At 35.0% G+C, this 19,127-nt stretch overlaps 1 protein-coding gene across 1 annotated transcript; it reads left to right on the top strand.

Moving 5' to 3' along the window:
- Nucleotides 1-10,167: 10,167 nt before the first annotated feature.
- LOC105125207 (probable receptor-like protein kinase At5g18500) lies at nt 10,168-15,011 on the top strand. The gene is made up of 9 exons (XM_011025556.1): nt 10,168-10,228; nt 10,268-10,779; nt 11,122-11,809; nt 11,914-12,018; nt 12,235-12,357; nt 12,426-12,596; nt 12,724-12,853; nt 13,978-14,190; nt 14,630-15,011. Exons 3-9 carry the CDS (start codon nt 11,145-11,147, stop codon nt 14,744-14,746), a joined length of 1,524 nt encoding a protein of 507 aa, XP_011023858.1. The 5' UTR covers nt 10,168-10,228; nt 10,268-10,779; nt 11,122-11,144; the 3' UTR covers nt 14,747-15,011.
- The last annotated feature ends 4,116 nt before the right edge of the window (nt 15,012-19,127 follow it).

The following is a 19,127-nucleotide window of genomic DNA, read 5'->3' as shown; positions in this document are numbered from 1 at the left end:
TATGTCTGTTTGATTATGATTATAACCCTATGATATGTCAGTCAGAATACCGCTACTAACAGGGTAGTGTTAGTTTTTGTGCACATCGTATTTGAACCCTAATTGGTCGGGGGAGTCACCAACCTGTGTGGACTGATCATCCCACAGTACGAAGCCTCATGCTCATTGCATTTTGATTTTCTGATGATATTACCATATGATATTCTTGTTATGGCCTATTTGAGAAACCTTTTTATAAGAACCTAAATCTATACTTGTATATATATTTATCATTGTTGTATTATCTCGTGTGTGTATATTGAACGTTATCTACTCACTAAATTGTTGAACTCACACTCTTATTATTTATCATTTTCAGGCTTATAACTTGATAGCAGGTCACTTTTGTTGGACCTTTAAAACCTGCTCTTTTGATTGTAATTTGTACCTTTTTTTATGTCTAGTCAGTGCTCTAAAACTCTTGTATTAAGACAATTCAATTATATTATGAAGTTGATTTTGTTATTAATGTTGCGTTGAACTTTGATTGATTTAGAATAAATTTGTGTGTAAATTTGAATTTATATAGGTATGGAATTTTGAAAAGAAACTTTATCTATGTGAACAATGGATCCAAGATTTGAATTGTGACACGTTTTCAGCTAGTCTCTGCGCTTTTTTTTGGACTTGTGAAGCATAGCTTGAAAAGAAAAAAAGAAAAAAGAAAGGAGGGGCAGGGTGCTGTACATAGAGCTGTTCAATCCCGAAATGATAACGCTGGAGTCTTTATCATTTAACATTACAAGTTGGCATCTCGTGGAAGTTATTTGAATTTGGTTTGTCTTCTCCTACTTTGGTAAATGGGTTGTTTTTGTATTTTTTTGAAGTGATTGCCTTCCTCCTCCTCCTTGTTCAGCAATGATTTCTGACCAAAAATCAACTCTGCTTTCTCCATCTAAAACAACAACAAAGGTGTTCCTAGCTCTACTACATTATATTGATAGTTTATGGTAAAAAATTGAAGATTTTAAAGTTCCTGCTTTGGAACCCATCATTGGTACTATGCCTCAAAAGGCTCGGACACACCGTGCCAGAGAATCTACTGATCTCATCTTGTCAATACCCTCAGCTTGAGATTACAGGGAGGGAGTTTTGAAATGTTGGAGTTGATGCCTGGGCGGGAGTGGTCTCCGATAACGTGTAGTTTTTAAATAGAGAAGGTGAAAAACCACAAACGCCGTCGTTTACTTTTTGTCCTCAAATAACTACAGTACCAGAACAATTCAATTCATTTCGGTACTAAATTGTTTTTGTGGTTATATCATTTTTTTTTTATAAAAAATATTTTTTTTGTTTTAAATAATATTTTAGATATTTTTAAATTATTTTGATATGTTAATGTCACAAATAAATTTTAAAAAATAAAAAAAATATTATTCCAATATATTTTTATGTGAAAAATAATTATTTCTACAATACCAAATAAATTTTTAATAATTTTTTTAATTTAATTTTAAGGTAAATTTTATACAAATTACGAGGTTGAATAATTTTTTTAATGTAATAAAAAATATTAAAGTTATAAAAAATTATTTAATATTGTTATTTTTGGTTCAGCAATTTTAAAAATTTTTAATTTGATTTTTTTTTAACTTGAATTTAAAATTAAAGGATGAAATTATGTCTTTCTTTACCTGCTGTCTTCTTGTTTCAGTCTGTCACAAATTCAACAAATCTCTAACAATATCAAGAAAAGCAACAGTTTGAATGATTTAAATTGAATGTAAAAAGGCAACACGCGTCTTTATGCTTTCCATACTGAGGGTCATCACATCCCAAGACATTTCTAATGTTTTTTTCTATTCCCTGAGTGTAAGATCATTAATTACCTGCCACTTTTCAATGCCAACGTATAATAAATATATCTCAAGCCGGTTGAACATGAAGTTCTGGTTTGTCCTTGAAATCTGCGAAACATAGACATCTGCAACACAAGTGCAAGAGCTTAGGGAGATCATATGATAATATGCTACCTGATCTGGCTTCTTGTCTTGAGGATCGAGAGTGTACTGCTTGTCATCCCAATTTTCAGACTGCCAATGAAGATGTCATACTGCTATCAAAACCAAAAAGCCAACACAACAATGAAGTGACAGTTAAGATGCTAGGTGCTTAATCTCTTGCCCTCGGGTTCATTGATTTTCATTGGCGGGAGACGATCCCAGTCGGAGTAAGAACTGACAGTTCGCTTCTCCATGCTAGTTGTCAATAAAGTTGCTGTATGTGGCATCAGAGTGGACGCTCAATATGCAGACATAAGTGAGCTGGTCAGTCTCACAAGAAACCTTCAATTGAACCAGTAAACAAATTCTCCCGCACACCCTCGCCATAGCTTCCCTTCTCTGGTTATGATGATAAATCAATAAGCCTCACTCGGCCCTTTACATTCTCAGATTGGGTTGGGCCATTTGGGTAACCACATCCCTAACCTATGAATCATACCACTAGATATTATTACAAGTTTAGGGCGCCTGGAGACGTATGATTTTTTGTTAAAAAAGAGATTTTTTCTTTGATTTTGACTATACAATAGTAATTAATACTCTAGCTATATAATATAAATATCGGGTCGCTTGAGCCTTGTCAATCTTATCAAAGTCACAATCCATTTTTTTCTATATTAAAAAAAGGGGGTCACAGTCGGACCGATTTGCTGTCCTGATGATATTAAAATCATGGAAAATCAGTGATTAGCAAAACATGATCAATCGCTTCGATGTTTCATTTCATTTCAAGGTGACACTTTGTAGCAGCCACCTACCCTCTAAATTGCATGGATTTTGGATGATGCTTTTGGTTAGGGGCACACAAGCATCCACACCGATATTTATTTTGCATGCCCTCGATCCTGCTCTGCTTACTCTCCCAATAATGGTGTTTCCATGCAGCTGTGCATTGTTGTTCCCTTGCACCTAGAGACAGTGCAATTGTTTCTGGCACGTGAAAAGGAACATTTTTGTCTCTGGATTTTTCGACTTTATTTAATACTTGTAGTTTTATGCAATTATATTTTCATGGTATTTGAGTCCTTAAAAATTAAAAAAAAAAAGAATTCGACCAACCACAACCACATTGCAACCCTAAAGAAAAGCAATGTTAATTTTAATAAATTTGTTCTGAAATAAAAAATTGTGACGATTGTGGTTTTTCATTGAGAAAAATGCATTATAACCTAAAATTTGTGTCAAAGAAATTAATTAAATGATATACAAAACAAGTGTTATGATTTCCTAATCCTAGGGGTGAATATGTTCTTTCAAATCACATTAATTTGTTATGATTTCTTTTTCGAATTTTCACTTCAAATTAAAGTCGACCAGCCAACCTCCCTTCACCTTAACTTGATGGAAAGAAGAGTGAAACATCATTATCGTAAGTTTTTTTTTTCTTACACGACAAACAAGAGCCCATTTCGTTGAATGTCTTAATCAGGGTTACAGAGTTTACAGCTCATTTGACAAATTAGAGAATATCACCTTAGCAAAGAAGACAAGAAAGGAAAGTGCAGGGAACGCATGAAAGAGCCATTTATCGACACATGTATAGAATTTGCAAGGAAGACTTCTTCACACGCACACAATTGAACCATATATATGTATGCATGCGTATTGTGTATGGCATTTTCATGACTTAATTCATGCAATTAATTAACTCTCTAAGTGACCATTAATATTGTTACGTATGAACTAATTAGGCTTGAAAAGGATTTATGATGCTGATAAGTACGAGTCTCCTCGACGAAAAAAACAAAAAAACAAAAAATCTTTAGAACTTGGCTTGCTTAATTAACTGCTAAGAAATATGAGGCATTATTCACAAGCAAGAGTTTCCCCGTGTCAATATTATTAAACCTAATTTAACTTAATATACTAACTTGATGACATGTAATTAGCTTAATCTCTAATTTATGTTAAATAATAATATAAATTATTTTTTTGAATTGATTATTTGATATGATACTAAAGTTTTGATGATAAAATGATTAGGAGTTTGAATTTTATTATTTTTATTTATTTGATAAAAAAAATTAAATATAAAATAACATAAGTTTTTTTGAAGTTTTAAACCTAATTAAAGAATATTTACATGAGGAGGTATTTTTTTAAAAAATATAAATTATATTTTTAAATTTTACCTAATAATTTAAGATATTTAGCTAAATTAATTCTTTAACCTATATACTAAGTTAAAAATCAAAGTTAAAATAAATAAAATTATTTAATTTAATAACCTAACTCATAAGTCGATTTGATTTTTCTTAAAACTCTGGCCTAAACCATGAATAAGGTTATGTACTAGTCTAATAATTTTTTTTATATAACCTATAAGCTGGTTGCACATAGAGAAGTGGGAAAAAGATTCGAGAAATTAATATTATCATACTCTTCAAATAGGTTTGCTCGAGGGCACACAATTCTAAGCAATTGATGCTTAACAGCTCTTCACGACAATCATGGGTCCATGTATATATATCCTGATTTGCCTACAAGATATTGACACATGATGTCTAGATTAATAAAAAAATGCCAAACTTAAAGCTTTAATTAAGCACATAATTATTATGATTAGAGTGCGATCAATCAAGTCCCATAGTCACCGGGATCATAGAAATCAAATCCAATCTCATTCTTTTTTTTTTTTTTTATTCCTGTCAGGTGTCTGGGCCACCTTACACGCACCACGATTAATATCCACTGTCCACTGAACATTCTACAAGCCCAGTAAACAAATAAAACACCACGGGAATGACAGGCATACATGGTAAGGTTCGAACCCAAATACAAAGAAAGGAGACAAGCCCCTCCCACCACTAGATCAAAACCTCACTTCCAAATCCAATCTCATTCTTAAACAAATGGGTCACGGGCTGCTTAAATTAAGTTTAGTAACATCAGAGATTGCAGCTACATCAACTCTACAGCGCTTGCTTTATAATTCACAGTCGGTAGATGCCTCATCAGCAGAGAACTTTTTCTCTAATTTAGTACTTGTATGGTTTTCACGAGATCACAATTACGTTAATCAAATCCAAAATGGACCCGTTTCTGAGTTGAAGATTTGTGTTTGTGTGTGTGTGTATAAAAGTTCCCAGCTTTGATTTTTTTCCCTCCGGATCCCTCAAAGCAACCGAAGGCAGTGTCAAACTTTCTGTCTTATCCAATCTTAAAGTTTCTTTAAAGAAAACCCTTTGCGTGCATGAGATTTAACAATACATGATTCAAGTTTTTCGATGCTGGGTATGGATCGATGTTCTATAAGCTGGAATCCACGTTTGAGGCTGCAAAAAAGAAATTTCCGGTCCTGAGGTTAATAGGTGAAATTGAGATGCTGGCAAAAAGAGATTAAGATAATCAATTGTTGTTTTGGGTATGTCCCACCACAATTTTTTATTTTTATTTTTTTGATAACCTAAGCTATTTAAATTATTTAAATAACTTACACGTATCATAATTAATTTATAAATCCACTAAACACCTTACAAATTTTATAACAAAATAAAACAGCATAAAAAACATCGAATCCTAGTGCAAAGATAAGGTATAAATCTCTTTCTTTGCAAGGTCACAACCTTAAATGTCACAATTTAAAAAAAAAAAATTTCACAATTTTAAAAATATTGGTTAATTAGCATGCATGATTTTATTTAAATTACAACTATAAAAGGCATATTAATTTTAACATCCAATTAATGGACCGGTGGCTTGGCTGATCTCGCAAATCTGGTAGCTCAAAGTGGATGTATAAAGCAAGAAGGATAGTATTAATTTATATCATCAAATCATAATTTTGTTATTAAGCTATTAAATCAAGTTTGCTCTTCCAATTCAGTACTCCAGTGCTGTGCTGCATTTAGTTTTGTGATTTTCCTCGCACAAGTAGCGCAAATTAAATGAGAAGACTTGAATATTAAAAGAAAAGGTGAGGAAAGTACAGCAATATATAGACCATGGAGTGGGCATTATACAGGTAAAGTGTGCATGCATGGAAGAATTACCACCACACTGAGAAAAGAGGCTGGGGCTGGTAAATAATTGCTGTCACATCATAGAGGAGTTAAATAGAGGCAGTACATTTCAACCCACCATTCATGAAATCACAACTAAATCTTCATTTCAGTAGGGCACACTGATGAACCCACACGGCTGGCCTCTGCATAACTTCTTTACATAAGAAAAGTAGTCATGTCTTGGGTTAAAGACAGGCACTTTTTGTACGTTATGAAGCCCACTATTTCTGGTTGCCACTCCTAGCGAACTTGATTTCGATCTTATCTGCTTTTCATAGCTCTCTTTATCGTCTAGTCTAGTACATCATGCATGCGCGCGTTTTTTCATTTTTCTCTCCGGGTGGTTTTCAACCTGAGGCCGGCCGCCTGTTTTTCAAGGGTTCTTTTTTAAGAGAGGTAGGTAGGTATACTGCCACAAATCCTCATAGAACACATTCGGCTCACCTTGAAAACAAGGCTTAAAATACCTTAACTAATAGGATTATAAAATGTTGAATTGCAGTCAACAAATTAAGGATTAAAGTAGCACAACTCGATCGAACTAATCGAGCTTCTTATATATAATGAGATGGATATTGTGGTGGTTTATCGATTAATTAATTAACCAATCTTTAATTTCTTGTTGTATCTTTCGAGCTAACGAGTCTCCTCAGCCATTAAACAAGTTTTTTCTCGTCTTATTGATGCTGGATATAATTAATTTCTTCTTTCAATCTGATCTCGTTAGATTGTGATAATTAAAATAAAGTGCATATCCAGTTTTCATCACAGCTAACAGCTAATAAATACCAGCAACTGTACGAGCTGACAAGATAAATTTGATGAAATGTAGTTGATACATGCATACATTCATAAATTAAGAATCCAATATAATTAGCCGCTAGCCAGCTTGAAGGTCGCAGACAATTAACAGACGTCGTGCCAACTTGCCAAGCAAAAAAAGGCAAGAGCAGTACATACATAATTTTTATAATAGTGATATTCTAGGCTAGGTTTTCGCATATGCATGTCCCTTGAACATGGTGTCCCCTGCAATTGAAGGAAACACAAGAGGAATCCAACTATATATTACACACACACACACACTCCAGTGCTGGGTTTGTTAGGGTTTCTTTGTCTTATAGCTAGCACAAAACAAAATACACATATGGGGTATATGGACTCGCAATTAGCAACAGGTAGAAGGGGGGGGGGATTTCTTTCAATAATTAAATGTTAATACATTAAAGTAGTATCAGAAAGCCTTAATCAATGGTCTGAGAGGATTATTATAATGAAACTGAGATGGAGGGGAAATATACACCAAGACCGATATGGACAGCTTATAACAGGTATCATACTGGCTTCAATTAAATAAATTGGCATAAACAAGTATATAATTTAGTAAATCAATGATTGTAATTCTTTTTCAACAATTGCATGCACAATGCCTGGCCTTTTGGTTACGATGCCAGATGAATCTGCAGGTAAGAGTGTGTCATTGATCTAGTTTGCTATCGGTTTATGTGGCTACTGAATTGAATCAAATTTTAAAAATTATGATATATTTTTTTTCTCTAATATTTTAATGCTAGCTAAATAAAAATACATGAACAATCTCAGAGGTTTTTCCTCTTCTTCTATGAAACACATTTCTAATTAAATTATATCAGGATTTTTTTTTTAATAATCCACGTACACAAGGACGTGATTCTTTAACAATTTCCATTAATAAGGATAAGGAATTGCCTCAAATTAATGAATCCAAGATAGGGTTCAATTCAAATGATATTAAATAATTAAGTCCCAGATGAATTAGCATGAATGCTCGTGATCACCTGCCCGGTCTACCATTTCAATAATTTAGGTAACCAAACGTAACAATTTGCTGAAATCCTTTCCCTATGACTGTGATTTTTATAAATAATTTTTATATTAAGTGAAAGTTTAATATTGTATTGCTAGATATATTTTAAGAGTATATTTACTTTTTAAAAAAATATCAAATTAATATTTTTTAATAATTTCTGATAATTTTGATTTGTTGTGTTAAAAATAAAATAAATTTATTTAAATATATTTTTAAATAAAATAAATTTTTAAAAATATTCACATTATAATATTAAACACAAAACACGTTCTAATTTTTTTTATAAAATAAATTATAAGGTACTTAAGTTTTGAGCAAGTGGTATCAGTTTACTGTAGTGGTCATGTTAGATGCAGCTAAGTCTATATGAACCTAGCTGGCTAGTTCACCATGGCTAATTAACCTGCTATTATCTCAAGCAACAAACACCTCGGTCTATATACATAAAATTTAACTAGAAATGAAGGGTATTTCAGAAAAAAAAAACAATTAAATTATCATTGAAAGCTAATGAGGTAGGCAGAATTACAAAGAAATATAAAATAAAAATAATTCAGTGTTAATTTTTTTAAAAAAATTAAAGGGATTGCCTAATTATTCTACTAAAAATATAGAGATTAAATAACATTTCACATATAACTTATTTTCCACCTTTCTATATATGTATCAGCCGGGGAAGATTAATTATATTATATACTAGCATTATAAATCCAATCAAATGGATAAAATTAACACAATGGTTACTTAAATCTCAACGATTTAGAATTGATAAATACAAAATTTATATATATTCTCAAGAATGAATTGAGATAAAAATATAAAAGATATTGGCCTTGTGATTAGAAACTCGGTCATGATATTAACGGCGTATATTCTTTATGCATGTGTACATTCTAAGAGTTCATGCAGCCAACACAAGCAAACTCACATTAAGCACGACCTTACAAGGTTTTGAAGTAATCCTTAAACTGCAAGCAAGTAACTATGAAGCTGCGTTAAATCCATGTCTTCTTGTCGGATATTATGACATCTTGCTTGACATCAGAGAGAAGTGAATCCACAAGGGCAATAATTTTTCTGCATCAAATAGTCAGTCAGTTGATTGGGTTTAACACATCAAATCAAGCTTTTAAATGGATAGATTTTAACGGCTCACATGCAGAGTTGTGAGAGAAGATGAGATCATAGGTTTCTCTTCATGGCTACAGGCTGATGATATGTGAGCTAATTAAAAAGGCAAATTTACACCAGCCAAACGGGATCAAGCTGGATGGAGCAAGCTAGCTTGCAAGATTTTCTTTCTGCTGGTGATCTAGAATGGAGCCTTAATTTCTACTTGAAGCTGCATCAACTATTTACAGCTCATCGATGAACTACTTTCTTGTCAGCAATAATAAATTAATGAACTACTGTTTACCCCTTTGAAGAGGTTGATCGTCGTTAATGCTGCAGCTAGCCAACCTGGCTAGTTTGTCTTGGTTAATGTTTTGATTCAGGAGGGATAAAGATAGATGAAACATGTAAGATATTTCCAATTTTTTTTTAAATGTTTTTGCCATCTTCCTAGTAGACTAATAAAACACAATAAATGATAATGTTCTTTAATTGTTTCAACCATAAAAATATATTTAATAATACAACTCTCACATTGACTTTATATATTTAAGGAAAATAATTATTATGGACATTAATCTTAAATTTCAAATATCAAAAGCTGAAAAATAGCGTTTCCTTTCTCTTCAGACTGAAGAAGGGCAATTCTTGAGGTTTTTTTTTAATTATTTAATTAAGAAGGGCAGGCCAAGCAAAGCATGGCAAGGCAGCTAGTGACAGATAGTGCTGTTCCAAAACATTATAAAATCACATTTATGGCCCTTTTCTGCATCTTCACCATCATAATGACAAGTCAGCCACTACTTTTTTTTTTTTTATCTTAATTGAGATGTTTGACCATCTAATTACATTGATTAAATACAGTATCATCAAGTCTTAACATCCAAATAACATCCTCTAAAATTACAACCAAAACCTTTATAGTTGACCACAATAAAATCATCTTTGAGTCATTTTGATTACATTGAAACATCATCATCTATATTTTCGATGTATTCTTAAATCAGTTTATGTATTAATTAAAACTAAGTTTCTTTGGCCAATAATCCTAGAAACATGTTTCTGCATTAATATGATTTATTGAAATTTTTTTAATAATTTTTTAAAATATTAATCTTAAAATTTAAATTAAAAAAAAAACACATCTTACTTACCAAGTCAATCATGCTCTCTGTCCCAGGATTGAGAAATAGCAGGGAGGAAGAAGCTTACAAATTTACATGACTTCTCTTTTACTGTACTGCTTGACAAATTTTTACATGACTTCTCTTTTACTGTACTGCTTGACGGCTGTATTTTGTTTGTGTAAGGTCTCATGTTGTAGTAATGTTAACTCTTCCAAACTAAAACTCATCACCTACCACTGATAACTCCTTCCCTTCTTCCTCTTCTCTTTTCTCTCTCCCCCCTTCTCTTAAAAAGATCTCAAATTTCCATGTCCATCATCCCCTACTCTTTACCACAAGCAACAATAAAGCCCCTTTCTTCTTCTTGTCATTTGTGGCTTTGGGGCACACAGAAAGCTCCACCCCAGCTTAGATTCACGCTCACATTTTCATTTCTTGAAAGGAAATCTACGCTTTTTTGCTATTTAACTTTACCCTTTCACAATTGGATTCATTTGGGTGTCTTCCAAGTGTGTTGCTTTTGACATTGGTTTTTGGGTTTTGTTTAGTCTTTTGAGATCTGGGGTATTGAGGAGTTGGTATGGCGAGGGCGTTTCAAAGATCTATGCTTTAAAGGTTTCTTTTGTGACGTTCATTATAGAGAGGTAGAAAGATTCAAGCCTTTTCTTTGCTTTTCACTTCTTTTCCTTTTCTGCCTCTTAATTCATGCTCGTTTTGTCAGCAAATGAAAATTTTTTTTTGGGAGAGTCCTGTTCTGCTGTGTTATCTAATCTGTTCATTTGCTCATTGAAATGCCTGTTTTAATGTCATTGTTTTATCTGTATGGTTTGTGTAGTTGTAGTCCTGAATTGGTTAGCCTTTTCTTTTATTTTAGGGAAAGGATTTTGTAATGTGTAGAGAAGCAGTTACGCGATTCTTCCTGTGAGATTCTGCATTGATGGGATTGTTTCTAATGTATATATATGTGTTTCATGTTAATTATGCAGGGTTTGGGCATCTGAAAACCAAGATGGCCAATGATCTAAACGCTGAACTATCCAAGAAAACTGCCGTTTTGGGTCTCAAGGTCTGGGAAGTGATTGGAATTTGTGTTGCATTATTTATCATAATCATCCTCTCTGTACTGTCCTTCTGTTTAACTTCACGGAAGAAATCTAAAAGAGATAGAAACCGTCTTCCCCTTAGCCAAATCCCAACTATTTCCAAGGAAATTAAGGAAGTTCGAGTGGAACAGGTATCGACAAATGAATTTGTACCTCGTGATGGGATTCTTCTCACAATTCATGACAAGTCCAGGGACAAAGAATCGGATAAGGTCTTGGTTCATCTAGGCATGGGGAAAGGGAAGAATGAAGGCAATATGAGTCAGTCAGATTCTTTTGATCATTTAGAGAAAGATTGTGGATCACAGTCAGGTGAAGAAGGGAGTTCCGGAACAGTAACTGTATATAAACCTTCTTCTTCATACCCTATTACCGCTCCTTCTCCGTTGATTGGCCTGCCTGAGTTCTCTCACTTGGGTTGGGGTCACTGGTTCACCTTGAGGGATCTTGAGCTTGCAACAAATCGGTTTTCTAAGGAGAATGTCCTTGGTGAGGGTGGATATGGAGTGGTTTATCAGGGACATTTGATCAATGGCACTCCAGTGGCAGTAAAAAAGATCTTGAACAACTTGTGAGTTTGAAATTAGCTTTTTGAGTCTTGTAAAATTTCTTACAATTGATCTTTTCGTATCACTTTAAGTTTTCTTCACTCACAACCTCTTAACTCTTCTTTAGGGGCCAAGCGGAAAAGGAGTTTAGGGTGGAAGTTGAAGCCATTGGTCATGTTCGACACAAGAATTTGGTTCGTCTTCTGGGATATTGCATAGAAGGGACACACAGGTACACACTTTTTTACCACATATGATGCTATATAGTTTAGAGTTGAGTTCATTTGCTCACACGATTCACTTTGGGCTTTATGCCTTAGGCATCAACTCATTATCAGTATAAAGGTTCTGTTTTGTGGCTTAAGAATCTGATTGCTAGCTTACCTGCCTGTTATGCAGAACTGCTTAAGTTCTTATCATTATGAGCTGATACATCAAAACATTGCAGGATGTTGGTCTATGAGTATGTCAACAACGGGAACTTGGAACAGTGGCTTCATGGAGCTATGCGTCAGCATGGATATCTTACTTGGGAGGCGCGCATGAAGGTTCTACTTGGCACGGCTAAGGCGTAAGTCAATTCTGTTTAGTCCTTCGTTGGCCTTCAGGTTCCCAAATGACTTGGTATGTTTCTTGCAGTCTTGCCTATTTGCATGAGGCCATTGAGCCAAAAGTGGTGCATCGAGACATCAAGTCGAGTAATATATTAATTGATGATGACTTCAACGCCAAGGTTTCTGATTTTGGCTTGGCCAAGTTGCTTGGTGCTGGCAAAAGCCATGTAACGACTCGAGTTATGGGAACCTTCGGGCAAGTACTTTCTGCAAGTGTATTCTTACTGGTTCTGTCATTGTTACTCTTGTTCTTTGATGGAAGAGGATCATCACTTTTAAAATCAACCCCATTCTTCTTGCCTTGACAAAATAAAATCTTACAGATATGTGGCTCCTGAATATGCAAATAGTGGACTCTTGAATGAAAAGAGTGATGTTTATAGCTTTGGGGTTGTGCTGTTAGAATCGATCACCGGAAGAGATCCTGTAGACTATGGCCGCCCTACTCATGAGGTATGGCTATTTTACTTTTGCATTCTCTACCAATTTTTTTATCTGTCTTGAATCCCTGGCTATATCATCAATAAACCAATGCAGTTCAAATTTACTATAATGGTTACTAAATGCCATTCAATTTTAGGGCTCTAGTCTAGCCTAAATTAACTTCACATTTATCAATTGCTTTTGTATTTTCATGAGTTATGGTTGGTGAGTTAAGTGACAGAGAATTGACTGTTTAGATAAATGGTCTAATAACTGGTTCTGTGTTCAATAGCTAGGCTAAGTGACAGAGACTGAGGCCTAGGAATAAGTGCTTCCACTCCTGTCTTCTACACTGCTATTTTACTCCAAAGAGTGTTTAGCCTAACACAACCAAGCCAAACTCACATTGCTGATTACCCTGTGAATTAACCAAAATCGTTTGACATGCATTATAAGGGCTAACCGTGTGGTTCTTGAATTACTGCATTCTCTACAATACAATCATTCGACAAACTTGACATCCCATCTAGAGAATTGGATGAATTGAAATGAAGCTCATTTGTTTATTTATGTGTTGTAGTAAAACATTATAAGAAATGAGTTAAACTATAAGCCAGTGAACATTGAGTACTAGTTATCTATTTCTGTTGCTTTTGTATCAACTATACTTTAACCCTAAAGAAAAGTTAAAGAGAAAACATGATAAGATTTTTTAACCAGATCTTTACTCATGCTAGTCAGGATGATTAGATGCCATTTTTATTTCCATATAGGTTAGCGAAGACCAGTGGGAGAGATAGGGAATCATTGGTTTTTGTTATTATTATATTATTGATCAGGGGTAACAATATAATAAATAATAAATAATAAATGAACGTGTCTAGTATCCTATGAATGAAAAACGTGAACTATTTAAATTTTCTAGATACTGACAGCCTAGTACATCATCTGGTTTCCAAATTAGCTTTCTAGGCTTATTCAGTTTCAAGCCTGATCATGCCTAGTTGAGTTTATTATAGACTCTCTTAGAATTGTTGTCATGCATTGATTCCTCCCTTGTAATTATATTGAGGTCATATGTTCAGTTGCTGGAAGTTTATACTCGTTTAACAGCTTGTAAAGCTGTGTTGATCATTAAATCATCTTACTGGCAGGTAAATCTTGTGGATTGGTTGAAAATGATGGTCGGAAACAGACGGTCTGAAGAAGTAGTAGACCCAAATATTGAAGCGAGGCCATCAACAAGAGCTCTAAAACGTGCCCTGTTGACCGCTTTGAGGTGTGTTGATCCAGATTCTGAAAAAAGACCTAAGATGGGTCAAGTAGTTCGTATGCTCGAGTCTGAGGAATATCCCATTCCAAGAGAGGTTGGTTTCTGACTTAACTTGTACAGTCCAAAATGCATCTGATCACTTGTAACCACAGTCATTTTTGTATGAACATGTGTTATCTCTTGCATCCTTTGTGCACAAAATGGTGCACCATGGCAGCCAAAATATCATGAATGATGGTGCTACCTCCATCCTCACAATCCTTGGCTGTTTTTGTGCTTGAACTTGGATGATTGCTTGATTGCGTTCTTTGATTTTTGCTATATTGCACAAAATGTGGGCCATGGGAGCCAAAATATCAACACCAATCCTCTATATTCTCGAGTTTTGGCTGTTTTTGTGCTTGTTCAGTATTTTACTAGAGAAGGAATTACCAGCAACTCACTTTTAGTTTTAAATTCGATGTTATGAAATTTAACACCGAAGAAACATGGCTTTTGGCTGAATTTGGAGTTCAACTTGTAACTGTTTTCAGGATCGTAGGCATCGAAGAACTCGAGGAGGCAGCATGGAAATTGAATCTCAAAGGGAAAATTCTGACACTGATCGCAGCGACCATCCAGGTTCAAGATCTGAAAGCCGGCGAATTTGACAAAACATGAGACTCATTTAGGGGATACAAGGGACTTATAAATTGAGATGGTTATTCTTACAATTTTTTCGGGGTGCCTCAGACATTAAAATGTTGATATCTAGGACACTGAACAGGGGGGACAAGGGATTTTCTTCTTCTTTTCTCTTTATTTTTTTTTCTCATTTTGTCGTATAGGGAGAGATAATTTGTCTATGTATTGTTATGGACTTGGTATTGTGAAGAACCCATGCGGCCGAGTTTGTGTACAGAATTGGGCTAGCAATTCAAAAACTGTTTGATGAAATCCTCCCTCGTCTACTGCCTCTCTCTATTTCTCCCTTTACTTCCTGATCCATATTCTACACCATGGAACCTGACTATGAACCAAACTACTGTGTTTGATTCATTGACCAAGACAGTAAAAAAAACAAGCACCTCCTGATTTTCGAACTTGTGTTGCTTGCTTTTGCAAATTCTGCTTTTATGCAAAGTAAATAATTCGAGACAAATCAAATACGGAGAGACAGACAGGAAAGGCTTCGTAATCTCAAGACTGGAAACAAAAGAATGCTGGAACTTTATTCTATTGACCCCACATAACAGTCCTTCGGAAGTCGTCATGTATTTTGTTGCCTGAACACCATCAACTATTCCTCTTCCAAGTTCTTACCTCTTAACCAATAATGTGAATGAACTATTCTAGGAGTGCTAGTTCTCCACTGAGCTGAATGTGGCTCTCATTTAGTTAATCAAACCCTAACCTTGAAGGAACTGTCCCAATGAGCTAAAGAGAGAAGCTAGGTTAATTAGTTGGCAAGCCAATACATTAACAAGCCATCCACACAGCATCTCAATACCATCACTTGATTTTGACAAATCTCAAACATCTTCCGATACCTCAAAAATCAGACTGATTGTTTCCAGTTAAACACTTGCACAAGGCCGCTGCTACTATAAAACTAAAGACAAGTCCGGTACTAGTGGAAATAACACCAAAACATATAAAGTAGGAGCAAGCAAACATCATCCATCCCCTAGGAATTCAAGAACGTGCAATCATTCAGAACACGAGCAAAGATTCAGCAGCCTCATGGTATACAGGGCCAAATAGAAATGTAACCACCATATTGCTGCTGTTCAGTAAACCACCTCATTGTGTTCTCAGCTTAAAGCAAGATTCGATTCCTACTACTGCATTTGGGGAAAGAAACAGGAAAAATAAGTAAACATTAATAGGAGTAGCACACAAGCAAAAGATGACTTCAAGATGAAAGGTAAATCAAGGTTACCTGAAAGAACAACGCAACCCCAAGAGAACCCACCAACACGACTCCCCTAGCATCAGAATTCAGACCACTGACATCATACACATACAGTCTTCCAAGCCCTGAAGTCAGGTCAATCGAAGCTGTCAAATCACTGCCAATACCCTCAAGGCGATAGAGCAGGAAGCTGTTTATGCATTCCTTCTTGTACCTGTTGCTTTCCCTCCGTCGTGTTTTGATGTGGTCAAACTGAGGCTTTAGTTCTTGCACCCTCTTCAATGCCGCTGCAAGGGGGACCCAGAGTTCTAGCAATTGAAGAATATTTCGTGCGTTTTTAATTTTTCTAGTAGTGATCGTCATCATCGGGATTAATGAATAAATATCATCATAAACAAAATATACTTGTGATGTGAGCGGGTCAGCTGTATATTTTCCACCACTAGATTATTTTTATTAAGAAAATATTATAATTCAATATTTTATTTGACTTAACTAAAATTAAACTCTGAATTTCTTGAATCAACTCGTCAGGATTAATAACTATATTTTTAATATAATAAAGAGGTGATAGTTTCATTTTTACCAAGAGATTGTGAAGTTGAATTATGAAAAATCCTGCTAGCTTCATTCATAAGACATAAGTAGAATAGAAGTGGACATGTGTTATTTTTTTCAAAAGCAAAGATTGCATTGTCATAATATTGTCTCCTTTTACAATTATTCTGCATACCAGGATTTACGTAAAACCAAGATGATCCACGTTCAGTCCATTATTTATCGGGGTGGAAAGGCTTCAATAATGTTTGCTGAGATCGAAATCCTACCTCTTCTACTGCCATCGACCTGACACAGTTAAAGAAGAATTGCCCCTCCTGATTTTAATTAGAACTTGCGTTGCCTGCGTATGCTTGCGAGTCTTGCTTTCATGCAAAGTAACTGGAGACAAATGAAGTTCAGGAAGACTGCCATGAAAGGCTTTTTTTTTAATTATTGTTATTATTATTATTATGATAATCGATTGTATTATATATTAGCAATAAGCGGCAGCCATTAGTTAGAGAATGGCCAAATCAAAACTTGCTTGACTGATTAATTATATAGCTTGACTGCTGGGGTTTGCTTTTGGCCTAAAAATTTCAACATATATACTCTCGCCTCCTGATAGAAACTCCCAATGGACCACCTTAGTTTGATAAGCTTTCTCCTCGTCATCGTTTTCCTTAATCAGGTCTTTAGCCAGCAAAGTTATGTAGTAAGCATCACGACATGCTCTCGTGATATTTGCATGATGAACTCGAACAAACTCCATCTTTTTTCCCTGCAACAACAAATATCAAGAATCAATACACGGCACAAATCCGACTCTATTGTCGATTACTACTGCCCAAATCGCTGCCCTTGGACCTTTCTCTTGTATTTTTTGTTGTAATATTCGACAGCAAATCTGGCCATTCTGTTGACAACTCCGAGTTGAGAAGGTTCATTAATATCATTGGGGGATGCCCAACAGTAGCCAGGTGGAGGAGGACGAACAAGATCAAAACCCTAAAAAAGAAAAATAAAATCGATCAGTTATGAGAAACTTAATCACAAGAACAAGAACAACAAGAATTTGTTTGTTAAAAAAGTTTCGTTATTACATCGGATGCGCAATATATCTCAGAATAGTGCACCAAAAGATCCCTTTCTTCCTTTTCATGGTATTTCAAACGCCGAGTATATTCATCAGGTTCGCCTCCAACTACATGATAGACGTCCCAGCCATCGTCCAACTCAACCACCCAGTATTTCCCTTCAGTTTTCTCCTCCTCCTCAACATCATCACCATTGTTTTTAATCTTATATTTTCTTTTACTTTGGTTTGTTTTTGGCCTAAAAATTTCCACATCTATATCTCCTGATCCAATATCATCATGGATGACCTTAGCTTGATAAGTTATCTCGTCACCATCATCCATAATAAGGTCTTTAGCCAATAAAGTTATGTAGTACACACCGTGAAGGGATCTGCAGAAATTTGCATGATGAACTAGAACAAACTCGATCATTTTTCCCTGCAACAAGAAAAATTAAGAATCAATAACGCAAAATGCAATTCAATTATCAAGAACTAATAATCCCCTAATTGCTGCCCTTACCTTTTCCTTATATTTTGTGTTGTAATATTCAACAGAAAATTTGGCCATTCTGTTGACTGCTTCAAGTTGAGAAGAGTCATTAAGATCCATGGGGTATGCCCAACAGTAGCCAGGTGGAGGAGGACAATCAATATCAAAACCCTAAAAAAATATATTAAAAATCAGTTATTAGAAACTTCCAGCCACAAGAACAAGATAAGCAAGAAGAAGAACAATTTGTTTGTTAAAAACACTCTCTTAATTACTTTCGATGCAGAAGCAAACTTATTATAGTATAACAAAAGATCCCTTCTACCCTTTTGTTCGTATCGTAAACACCGAGTATATTCTTCAGGGTCCTCTACTACACGGTCAGAGTCCCAGCCATCTTCCAACTCAACCACCCACCCTTTTTTTTTAATCTCCTCCTCCTCCTCCTCATCATCATCATCATTATCCTCCTCCTCCTCAACCTCATCTTCCTCCTCAACCTCGTCTTTCTTCTCTTCTTCCACGTCCATGACTATAGCTGGAGGAGAGACAGATACCTGTATAATTAACTTTTTGATTTTCTCCTTCTTCTCTACCACCATGGCCATGACTTGGTCGGGATCCTTGACAGTGGACACATCAAGTACAGAGTAATACTCTTGTTTTTTAGTTTCGTTCTTCTCTTCGCCATCCAAAGCCACAGCAACGTGTTGATGTAAGTGGTCATGATCACCGAAATAAACCTTCACCTCCAATACAGGAGAGACCCTTTTTTCTTGATCGATTTCCTCCTGAACCCCTTTCCTCTCTTCCTCCATGAGTTGTTGAATGTTTTTTAGATAAAAAAGTATCTTTTTAGCGACTTGTTTGAAATCAGTGATAGCAGGCGACTCAATCACACTATAACCCATCATTTCTTTTCCCTCAACCTTGTGATGCAAGGCAGGATTTTCATTTCCATAATCACTAGAAGCCATGTTAGGGGTTGGTTGGTGCTTGCCTGTTTTGAAAGATACTTGGAGATAG

The sequence above is a fragment of the Populus euphratica genome, unplaced genomic scaffold (genome assembly GCF_000495115.2).
Source record: "Populus euphratica unplaced genomic scaffold, PopEup_1.0 scaffold28.1, whole genome shotgun sequence".
Taxonomy (NCBI): domain Eukaryota; kingdom Viridiplantae; phylum Streptophyta; class Magnoliopsida; order Malpighiales; family Salicaceae; genus Populus; species Populus euphratica.
This window is presented reverse-complemented; position numbering and strand designations above follow the sequence as displayed.